Source organism: Falco cherrug, chromosome 4 (genome assembly GCF_023634085.1).
Source record: "Falco cherrug isolate bFalChe1 chromosome 4, bFalChe1.pri, whole genome shotgun sequence".
Lineage (NCBI taxonomy): Eukaryota > Metazoa > Chordata > Aves > Falconiformes > Falconidae > Falco > Falco cherrug.
In genome coordinates, this window is record NC_073700.1 from 21,859,032 (window position 1) to 21,871,085 (window position 12,054).

General features: G+C 42.1%; 1 protein-coding gene across 5 annotated transcripts in view; it reads left to right on the top strand.

Moving 5' to 3' along the window:
- Positions 1-12,054, top strand: part of LOC102055836 (contactin-4) — a 339,085-nt gene that overhangs the window by 265,629 nt on the left and 61,402 nt on the right. For all 5 annotated transcript variants that reach the window (XM_055709999.1, XM_055710003.1, XM_055710002.1 and 2 more), the window contains 3 exons: positions 4,988-5,124; positions 6,572-6,701; positions 10,580-10,730. In XM_055709999.1, coding sequence (XP_055565974.1) covers positions 4,988-5,124; positions 6,572-6,701; positions 10,580-10,730 — 418 coding nt within the window. The remainder of the gene's footprint in view (positions 1-4,987; positions 5,125-6,571; positions 6,702-10,579; positions 10,731-12,054) is intronic.

Consider the following 12,054-nt stretch of genomic DNA (forward strand, 5'->3'; position numbering starts at 1 on the left):
TTATATGCCTCACTAGAAAACCCAGTTTGCTACCTGTTATGCAGATGCATTGCCAGTTGATTTCTCACCTTCAGGCATCTCCCTGTTCATTTGATTTAGAGTTCTCAGATCCTGTGTGGTTTCAGGATACTGTGCCAATTTAACTCTTGGTTAACCACCACTTAAACACTGGGCAGCAGCCAAATCTGCCCTGCCAGAAAGGGCTGGTTGGCCTTGGGAGCAACCGTTGCGGTGCCCAGTCTTGGCTGGTTACACTCGCCCTGGGGAAGATCGCTGCTTGGGGCGGGGGGTGGGTCTTGGTTCCTGCCAGTGAAATAGGTATTTTCTCAGACTTTAGTGCAGGAGGGAGTAACTGAGTTTTGAATAAGTCGCTGCCCAAGGGAAGTCTTGCACCCAGAACAACGTTCTGCACAGAGAACAGGAAAGCTTCTCCTCCGCTTTTCCTTTTCCAAGGGATTGCTGGAAACCTGCTTATAGAGAAATCGATATGTAGAAGATTCAGAAGAAGTGCTCAAATTATTTTCATTTTGGCTTGGAAAAATAGCTTTCCAGCAGGAGAAGAAAAAATACAAACAGGTATGAGAAGTGTGGTATAAAGGAGACTCATAAAGCACCCCACACCTCCCTTACTGTCCTGGGTAGCTGCAGTCTAGAGCATCTGGGGTAAAAAAAAAAAAAAAACAAACAAACAAAAAAACCCCAAACCAACTAAATCCCTGAAGTCTTTCTGAATGTGTCTGTAATGCCAACAGCCCCATGGCACTTGGTGTAACTGGGGAGAAAGTCATGTCATGGTGCATAGTAGTTCAGGGAACAGGAGGTAAATAAGAAGTAGGGACAAATTAAGCATTTTGTCAGCTGGGTTAACTCCAGATTTTCCTCTGTTCCTTTTCCTCTGTTATTTAATATTTTAGTCCAAAGCAGAACTGGGAGCTGGTTCATTATGGTCAGTCTTCTCGAGAGGCAGAAAGGAGGCATCCTGCCCAAGGGGCACTATCTGGTGTACTTGCTAAAGATGCAGACAAGTGGAGATCATTTAGGTTGAACATTCAAGCAAATGACGTTGGTGGAGGATTTGCACAGCTTTGAAATTGTATAGATTTCAAATAGTCCTTAATTGGCAGTAGAGATCAGGATTGAGGGGAAGAAAGGAAGAGGAAAAGTGATAAAGTCTGGTTTCATGTTCCTGTGATCATTGGGAAGGATAACAAATCAGGGATGTAAGGGGTTTGTTTACAGAAGCTATATCCCCATTTGGACCAGGATGACATGTGCACTTGTCTGTACAAACCTTATACACTGGCTGCAATCTTTATTTTTAATTACTCATGTCTTTTCTCCATCTGTTTTTCTTACTTCTTATGCTTGGCTTTCTGGTCCTTAGACTTTTCTGATCCTGGGCTCAGTCTCAATCTCCTTAGAATAGATACAATAATGGACAAGTCATTCAGCCTTTCATCTGCCATTAATGATGAATTGCACAACCCACAGTAGGTCATCAGCTGCTATAAATTGGCTTAGGAACACTGAAATCAATATACACCGACTGAGAATTGGATTCTGTATATGTATTAGTACCTCATTTGCTTTAGTCTTTTATGTTGTTTTGAACTCGCAGACGACTGCAAAGTCCTACAGATTTATTTCTGGTTTATTTCTCACATTGCTTCCACAATTCTTTGGTTTTGTTACTCATTTCTGATGCGATGCATCATCACCGGCTGTGTCATTTGATTTTCAAATGTCTTTTAGGATGTGATTTCTAGTTCACCTTTCCAAGTGCCTACTTTTGCCTTTCAATTTATGACAATGAAAGGACAGACTCATTCTGGATTTTTCGGTCTTGGAGAAGTAGTAGTATATTTGGGCATACTTTCCTAATCACCTGGTTTGAAATGCCCCACTTGGCGTTGGTGAAGACTGGAAGGTGATCAGAGTAAACAGGGTTTTTTTCTGACTGCTGCCATCATTTTTCTTCCATCCTCCTGAGCACAAATTCCAGACAGCTCTCATCACCTAGGAGGGGGATATTTTTCTTTAAAGCTATCCTTACGCAAAAGTCATGCTTACATTTCTGAGCTTTTTCTTCCACTTTATAGAATTAGCATATGAATTTTTCTTGCAACTCAGATGAATTCCTAATCAGCTTCCATGTAATCTTTTTCTTTAGTATTGGATTTTTCCTCTGAGATGTTTCCAAGGCCTGTAATATCGGAGTACTCCAAATAGAGCCAAAATGTTTCCAGACCCATCATATGGAAGAATTCATCTTTGGTCAGCACCACTGAAATGATCCAAAGGACTTTTTCTGGAACATTACTACCAGTCACAAATTAGACCTTGTCGTTATCTCAAATAATGTTGCTGTACCAGAAAATGTTGTAGCGTGGAGCTGGTTTCATATCCTTATTTGAATTATTTTAATTATCATGCTTGAAATCTTGTGTCACATTACCATGTCTTGGTATGATCCCCAATGGGATGCTGTCAAATTTCATTATATTATGACGACTCTCATTTGGTGGTTCAAACATTTTTGCGGCGTGAACCAACCCTTGTGTATTACCCAAGATTAAGTCAAGAGCGTGCCTGCTATTCTCTGAAATGAACTGTTGAAAGGAGAGGTTGACCTAATTAGAGCAGCCTCCCAAAGAGCGGCAGAGAACAAAGCTCCTGTGAAACAAAGGACGACTCCAGTTTTCACTGAGATTTATTTCTTGACCTGTTGTGCCTGTTCTTCAGTTGTTTGCAGCATAAATGGTTGAAAGGTTAAAAACAGGTTGAAGGAACCAGGGTGTGGAATGGTGTGCGGTGCAAGGCTGAGGACTGAAGTCCTGTGCACAGGGTGGCAACGTGCAGCACCGCACATTTAAATCTCAGCGCTGTCATGTAGGGCAGGAGTTCGGAGGTGCAACCTGCCAAGCACACCAGAAGGGCCGAACAGGTAGTCTTTTGCTGTGTTTGGTGAGATTTTTCCTTTTTCAGGGAGTCGGCCTGAAATAAGGGACAACATTGAATTTTCTTCCCTTCTGACACAATAGCTATCTTTCTTTTTCCATAGCATATGCTTGTAAGTTACAGAGCACACCTTACTTTTCATGGGTTTTCTTGCTTTACAGATTACTTTCAGCTGTGTTGCCTAATTTTTTTGTTTGTTTTATGTGGGAAATCAGTAAAACACAGTACTCAAAGAAGTCAAATGGATCTGTGTGGTTCTGTAGAACTCCTTTTACAGTACCGTAAGACTCTCCTCAAAATTATGCGTTGGATGCTGTTAGAATAGTAAATACGTAAATTCATGAGTAATTTGCAAATGTCCTTGAGCCACTGAAGCCGCTGCAGTTGCACAGCATGTCTCAGTTCAATGGAATTGTTCAAGTTTTTACTCCACATGACAGAATTGACTTTCATCTTCCTACATTTAGAAGCTTTTCCTTTCATATCTCTTTAGATACAGATAACAAACAAGCTTAAAATATTACAGGGGCAGGAGGGGCAGTCGGAGAAGTAAACGCTGCTTGCCTCTCCTTTTCAGCTACTCCTTTCTTCTGCATTGTCGGTACGTGCAGTTCCCCTTTCTGCTCTTTTTTTGCAAGCCCATTGGAGTTAAGAAGCTGTGCAAAATTCTTCAGCTTTCTTCTGTGCTTTGGTGTGGTAGGTGTGGTGTTAAGCACACATCTGTCACAGCCTGAGCACAGCTATAAAAGGCACACAGCTCTCCGAACCTGTATGTCCAGCATCATGTCATGGTAGGCATACCGATATTTTAGGTATAATCATACCGACTATATGTTGAACTTAGCATTTTGAGATTATATCTTTTTTAACTTGTGCTTCCAGACCTTTCTCTGGCCCCATGTCCCTATCCAAAGGACACCTGTGAAGTTATAACCTGTCTTTGAGTAATCTTTATTATTATTGTTTTTATCTGATTATGTGGGGGAAGTATTACCCAGGTTCTTGGAGACCTCTGCTGGTAATATGTTCCTCCTAAGTCTCTTGGATATCTTTGTGTCAAAATATGGCAAAAGACCATTGAAAAAATGTGAACGCACTCTTTTTTTTAGTGGGACTTTCTGAAAAGTATTTTAGGTGTATCCAGGCAGATAGCATTTATGTATTTAACATAAATCAGAGGTTTTGTATGGTCTCCAAAAACACGTGGTAATTTTAGCAGAATTTGATTCACGTGTGGTATCTGGCTAAACTTGGTGTGTTTTATAAAAGAAGCCAGCAAACAACAAACTTTGGTAAAAACAGGTGAAACACTACTAGAAATATAATCTTGTAAGTGTCTGTAAACTACCAGTGCCAGTTTTCACTGATTCTACCAAAATGTGTTTCCAATATCTGCTTTTGGACTTTGTAGGTTTGTTCAATGTCATTAATACAATTACTGAGTCTGGACATTTTTCGTACAGATGGAAGATCGTCCTGTGGCAGTACTGGTAGGTATGGCCCTGATCTAAGACGAGAGTGAGAATTTGGACCTGAAGTAGTGCCTATAACTGTGCAGGCCCACGTTACTGGAGTAACCTTAATTTCAATGCAGAGGTAGTTCTAAACTACAGGTTTTGAAGTTGGATGCTAAATTTGAGAGCTTTGAAGACTGTGTCATATAGATGCTGAAGAAGAAAATGTCTCTCTTTGAAGGACCAGGGTTCTAACAGTGCTGTTTATTCCACTGGGGCAGCACACAAACTCTTGCTGTGTTTTTGTACGATGATCACGATTTCTGAAGCTTATCTTTTTCATTAAGTGTTTTTATTAAAAATAATAGGAAAACAGGATCTCATCCTGCATGTGCCACCTTCAGAAAGCAGAACTGGACTCGGGGGGTTGGGGGAATCTTTAGCAATTTTCAGGCATGTTATTAAATCTGACTCCTAAAAGTGCTAATAAAGAAAGAAATGGCGATTTGTTTGCACCGAGAGGGCATGCTGTCGGTTGCACCAACAATGCTTCATTCATTACTTCTGCATTGCAGCTCAGCCCAACTGGATCCAGAAAATCAGCGATGCCCACGCAGCCATAGAGGAGAGCGTGGCCTGGGAATGCCGAGCGAGTGGGCGGCCGAAGCCCTCGTACCGCTGGCTGAAGGACGGGGAGCCACTGCTGCCCCAGGTGGGCACCTTCCTGGGGAGGGGGCTCGCGGTCGCTGCCGCTTTTGCACCTCTGCGTGGTTGATTCCTTTGGGAATAGAAGCAGGAAGGTGGTGGGGCTCTGGGATGCTCCTGCTGCGTAGGCGATGCTTGCCACGCCTGGCGGGCACCTCTGTGCGGCTTCAGGGGGTGGCTGGTAGTGACAGGTAGGACACGCGACAGCGCTGCCCTCAGAGGTCCTCCCTGAAAGGAGCAATCCATGATACAAACCTGAAGGTGGAGAGGGCCTGGTGAGGAAGAGGGAATGGCCACGTGGGACTGCAGAGCCTGCAGCCAGAAAAGGATCGCCCTGGATGAATTATTATTTTTTTTAGTTTATGATCTTCAAGTTTCTGGTGGTCTTTACTGGTGTTCCTGCTCCTCGTGCCAAGCTGTGTCCCTGTGCGGGTGACCAAGAGCGTGGCCTGCCATCGCCAGGGACACAAAATGCTGCCCAGAGAAGGGGGATGTGCAGGAATGCCTGCCTAGCTGTTTGCTGGAGGTTTATCACTCAGCCCCGCGATCTCCCCATTATAACCACCAACACAAGTCACCAAAGCATTGGTTTCATGGTAGCCGGCATTTTTTTCCCTTTGCTTATTGTGAAAGAATATGGCATCTCAGATTTGATCAAACCCTGATGAAGGCTGCTCAAACATTAAATTTCCACCCTACAGCCAAGTAGAAAGCCAATAGCTCTTTATATTACTATTTTTTTTAAATGGTGAAACTCCTGGGGAGGGAGGGAACACTTTGCTGTACTTATTAAAATTGATAACGCAAGCTCCATATCCTTAGGCTGACAAATGATACTCGGGTCTTTTGTTCCACACACTAATTTTACTTGCTTCATGCTGGTCACTAGCAGATGGTCTTGTACTTAAATCACATTACTGGCTGATATGAAGTAAAGGATCATTAAATTATTAACATCTATATTGTTTTCCGTAAACTGCAGAACATTTTAAGTATTTCTCTCTGCACTGGCTAAGATGGCAGCCAGCCTTACTAGCCTTCATTGCCACATACACTCATAATACCGTTGTTTTAAATGTTTCAAAGAATGCAGTTGGCTGTGATGTGCCATTGTGGAACAAAAGTGCATTTTTTGATTCAAGTTTATCTACTTGAAAGGGATATTAATCTAAATGGTTTGGGTATTAAATCAATGAGAAGTCAAGGGAAAGTCCTCCAATTTAAATTGCATTTACCAACTACTGTATTGGTTTTACCGTTTAGTATCTAACCTAACATAAATTTAGCTGGCAGAGAAATAGATTGGAGCATGCAAATTCTTCCCATTACTGCTACTTTTTTTTTTTTTTTTTTGGTCCACCTTGGTATAATATATAGCACAACAACTGCTGGGTTTATATTCCAAGGAGGGATCTCGTTATTTACTTTTTTATTTGTTTTTCTGTGTCCTACAGGGCAGAGTTCAGCTAGAGCAGGGCTCGCTCACGATAACAAACGTCAGCCTGTCGGATGCCGGCATGTATCAGTGTGTAGCGGAAAACAGACATGGCATCATTTTTGCCAGTGCAGAGCTGAGTGTCATAGGTAAGTTCACTTTCCTGAACGCCGCAAACCTTCCAAAACCAGCAAAGCCTTCACCCAGAATGGTTTTACCAACTTTCAGCATCTGAAGCAGAAGTGCTGCTGTGGATCTTTGACAAGTTTTTTTTAAGTAAGGCATGGAGTGAAAACTTGAAAAAGTGGGTAGACAGAGAACAGAATTTTTTTGCATCGTCCCACCTTCGTGTATTCATCCAGGTGGCTGAGCACAGAGAGCCGGCAAGCGCATTCAGCTTCTTGCTGGTCAGAAGTGTTTATGGAGAAACCCAGGTATTGGGGTTCAGGGCACGCTGAGCAGTAACTGCCTGCTCGTGGGCTGCAGGGACTGACTCTCGTGAGGAAATGTTGAAAACCCACCTGTCTGAATAGACCTTTCACCACCCTAATGGCAGTCATTCCGCTGCCGTCCCAAACCCTTGCCAAGAATAACAGCTTCTGCCTGACCTGTCTTGTGTACACCTACTCTGCTTGTCCCCGTTAATATCAGGAGAAGCTCCTGCAAATCCAGGTGGTTAAATAGCTGATGGGAGGGGGTAGAGATTACAGAGCCAGGTTCTTCTCAGCAGTGCCCAGGGTTCGACAAGAGACTGCACACAGACTGAAACACAGAAAATGTCATTTAAACATAAAAACTTCTTTACTCTGAGCTTGGCTGAACACTAGAACATTTGCCCAGAGGAATTGTGGCATCTCCGTCCTTGGGAGATGCTCAACATCCAACTGGATGTGGCCCCGGGCAAACTGCTGTAGCTGCCCCTGCTTGACCATCTCCAGAGGTCCCTGCCAGCCTCAGCGGTCCTGCCAGTCTGTACCTCATGCACAAACATTGCTCTAGTGCAAGTGACAGGCCTGGAAATAGATGTATCAGCACAGATACATAGTTTCAAAGGGTTAAATAGAATTCATGGTTACAAACTAGCATCATTCCCTCCTTTGTCCTGAAGAACAAAGCATGAGGTCTTTCCTGCTCATGGCATTTTCAATTATCAGTCATTTTTTATCAGCAGCGATAGATGCCTGTATTAAAAAAATAAAAAATAAAAAAAAAATCATTTGAAAGATTGTCAGTGTTGCTGTTCAAGAAAACTATGATAATGCTCAATAAATTATACTTCACGGTGCTAAGATTTATTAGACGTATTACTGTGTGAAAGAAATCTAAATAAACCACTGATGCTTCTCTTGTCTATTCAAAACCCTGGTAAAAATGAGCCTTTGGGAGGAAGGCAGACCTCAGAAAATGGAGGCTTAGCCCATGCTGGTGGGTTCCTCCTGTGCCTCCCCATGCCTTTTTTGTTTGTTTGTTTGTTTTGTTAAGAGCTCCTGCTCTAAAACTTGCCAGAAAACTTGATTTGGGGTGAATTCTTATTTGGGTTATGCAGTCTTGCTTCTGTATGTTACGTGAAAAGTACCAGCATGGTGTGCTGCAGCTTAATTTTTATAGATCTGTGATTTAATTTGGCATATTTTTGAAGAAAAACAGCGTGTTTTCCTTTTCACTAGAGTTTTCGAAGGTCGTCAATATTCTGAGGCCTCACTGAGATATGTTAGCTTTTAAACAGATCTTTCTGAGTATAAAAATGGTTATTTTAAGAGGTCCTGAAGTTAAGTACTTGAAATGATTAAACACCACTAATAGCGAGTGAGACTTATAGCAAAATTAAGTGAAAAAGAGAAATGGAAAATTACAGACAGGGCTTTTCTCAGAGTGATTCTTCTCTATTATTGTTGTCAATTATATTGCCTGGAGCCTTCAGCTAAAACCAGGACCCTGTTGTGCTGGGCATTGTAAAAAGTGTAGTAAGATGCAGTCATTGACTTAAAGATTTTTCAGGATAATGTTTTAAAAAAAATTAAATAATGGAGGGTGGGCCTAGAGTGGAAAAAAAAAAAGTCATTTAAATCCCCATTTTATGAACAAGGTGTGAAGAAATTAAATTCATTACCCCTGAAGTGGCACAGGGAAGCTGTGGCAGTGCTGAGAACCGAGCCCAGTTTCCATGTGCCAGATGACATTTTGAACATTGCAGAACAAAACCTGTATCGTGCAACAGCTCTACCTCACACAGGACCAAGAGGGAAGTAGCAAATGACTTGCAAAAAAGCCGGTCTGAACTGTTTATTGCAGAGATGGAAATAACAGTATTATTCAATAAATCTATTTTGTTCATAAATTTTGTCCAAATCACCTGAGAAATTATTTCCAGAAGTGATAATGTATTAATTATGACAATAGGACATAAATAATAATCCGTCTGGTTCTGAACACATTGGTGGGAAGTTGTCCTCGTATGCCTCCTATAATTTTGAAATGTTTTATGTAGCCGGTGTTGGTTTTCAGGTGGTTCTTTTACAGTCTTTAATAACATACCTGTCTTCCTCTATGCTAAAATAAAAGGTCAGCTGTCTATGATTAGACACGGAAGACAGGAAAGCGCAGAGATTAGTGAACTCTGAAACTGGAAGACAAGATCTGTTCGATCCTAAAGCCCATCCCATTAGCACTGCAGGATTATGTTTTATTTGACGCTTTTGCAGCAGGAACAATATCCAAAAGAATTGAGGCAGATGAGATGCCCTAAGGAAAATGAATTTGCTTTCTGTGTCACACGGCAGGTTTTTGTCTCCCAGCTGCTTCAGGTGAGCTTTAGATCATTTTACAGAGCATCAAGCAGATGCAGTGCACAGTGATCTAAACTCTTGCCTCACAGGGTGCAGCAAGAAAGCAAGTCAAGGAAAATGCTGCAAGCTGGGGAGATGCGGGGATGGTGCTAGGCACAGGGTGCAGGCACGCTGCTAGCAAAGAGGATGGAGAGAATTAGAAGGGGACTGGGCAGAGTCTGCTGCCACTGATCTGTCAGAAAGCAAGCTCCTGTCAGCAACAAGGTAGTGAGCAGGGCAAGAGTTGTTCATAAAACCCTTAAGCTGCCTCACCTGTTTGCTTTGAGCTTTCTGTATTGAAAAAATTAATTGTCCTACTTGATATAAATAAAACCCTCTAGTCGTCTTTGGAGAGTTCACTACCAGAATCAGTCTGAAGGCAGCTGCCTCAAAGCTCTGCCTGTCATCGGGTCCCATCAAATAAATCATTAAAATTCCTTTGAGGCAGGAATCAGAAGCCAAATCATCGTCTCCCTCCCCAGCCTGCCTAACGGCCAGGCTGCAGACTGTCTGCAGGGCTTTGGTGGTTGCTTCAATGAACATCTGACTGTTTTTCACAAAAGAGAAGAACATGCCCTAGAGGGACTAGAAAGGATGATTCAAGAGTGCCTTGTACCCTGGTGCCTGCTTAAGTCTTGCCTTGTTTTGCTTGGCTCAGAACCTGGCCGTGTCAAGGTCTCCCACCTTTGTGGCATTAAAATAAAAGACCCAGTTCATGCAGCAATTATGAACATAATGCATAAAAATGTCAACTTTTCTGGAGATACTATAATTTCTGATCAATTGTATGGATTCTGCGTTTCTGACAACTTCCCTGTATGCTGCTGCTCTGCACGTAGTGATGTTTGACAAAACGATGATCGTGCTGTTATGACACAAAGAAGGAGATACATTATACAGTTCATGCATGCATAGTTCTTAGGGGTGCTGCCCCAAATAAGATGTGTGTGACACCGGGGTTCTGCTGCCTGCTGAGGTTACTGTGGGTCCTGAGGTTTGTAGTTGAGTGTGAATTTCTGAACAACCAAAGAGCTGAAGCATCCAGGTGCCTGTTTGCCCCATCCGTACATGCACAGAGTTCATAAAGTAAGATCATTTAGGAATTGCAGGTGAGAAACAGCCCTGGATTATTGTAATGTTCAAAAGAGGCTGCCTTTGGTTTCTCCAGAGTGAATTCTGAATCTTTTTTTTTTTTTTTTCAGCTGTCGGTCCAGACTTTTCCAAAACACTCTTGAAGAAGTTAACTCTTGTTAAAGTGGGTGGTGAAGTAATCATTGAGTGTAAGCCGAAAGCTTCCCCTAGACCTACTTATTCTTGGAAGAAAGGAAGAGACATCCTAAGAGAAAATGAGAGGTAATGTTTTAAAGTAACCATTTCTTTCATTAGCTTGCTCCAACCCGGGGATTTTCAGCAATGAGAGCTAAATTTGTCATTAATAGCTTCCCAAAATTGACTTGCAAATAGATGTAAGAACAGCTAGTGTTCAGTCTCAAGGAGTTTTCTATTCCCATTGTGTTCATCCCAGTCTCTGTGTACCGTTAAAGCATCCCTGCCCAGAAGCTGATAACGATACATTCTAAAAAGCAAATATTTTGCCTCTGCATTGCTCTAAAGAGCCAGTGGTTTTCAAAAAATTTCCCAGGAGATAAACCACTCCACTGCAAATTACACTGCTCTGGTACATTACTCAGTGTCCTGCAAACAGGAATTATTTGGGGTCAGTAATTAATTTGGCAGCCTTAACGCCTGAATTGGAGGCGACTTTTTCAGGCTGGCCAAGTCTTTTTTTTCTTTTTGTCTTTTTTCTTTTTTTTTTTTTACTATTTTAAAAGGAGACCGTTAGTAGGTAGTAGGACCCTACCTTTCAAATTCACATGCGTGGTTTTGCAGTAAGTTGTTGTTTACTGTATAGAGGCATGGTTGTGTTACCTGTCCTGCTCACGCAGCCCCTGAGAGCGGGACCTAGGGAGCCATCCTTGACAGTCCTCCAAAATGTCACGCACCACTAGGACTGGTGAGGAAAAAAGCCAGAAATTACAGGAAATTGTTACTTTTAAAGGCTTAAACCTGTTAGAGCTGTTATTTTATCTTGGGAGGTCTAGTCTTGCTCCGTTCAGCCTGCTTTTAATGTACGTTGAAATATATATTATGGTGATGTATATGAAGAGTATGTGAAAAGCTGCAGTTCATTTAAAGCCAGATGAGTAAAATAATGAACAACCTATTTCTAACTTGTTTGGCTCCTGTTACCTGTTCTTTACAAAGCTGTAGTCTATGGACTGTTCGACTTTGTCTCTCGGGATAAGAAGAGTTGGTTGATCAATTGCACTGAGCTTTCTCTAGCAGCCGGGGTATAAAGCTACGTGAGGTCAAAGTTATAATAGATCAAGGTATATTGATTTTTAAAACTGAAATAACTTGCTCTTCTGGTGAAGATTGTGCAAAGAACAGGAAGTATTAAATACTGGAAGTTTTGGAGTGTCAGCCCCATGAGGTCCCATTTGTGTCCCTGTCCTTGCTGGCACAGTCCGTAGCTGAAACACGCTGTTTTCTCTGACACTGTTCTCCTAGGTATGGCCAGTTCTTCCTCATTTTAGTTTAGGAGTGAGAGAGAAAACGTTAGTTTATTTGAGCAAGGGCTCAGGAAAGGAGAGAAGTTTGAGTGCTGTGTTTATTG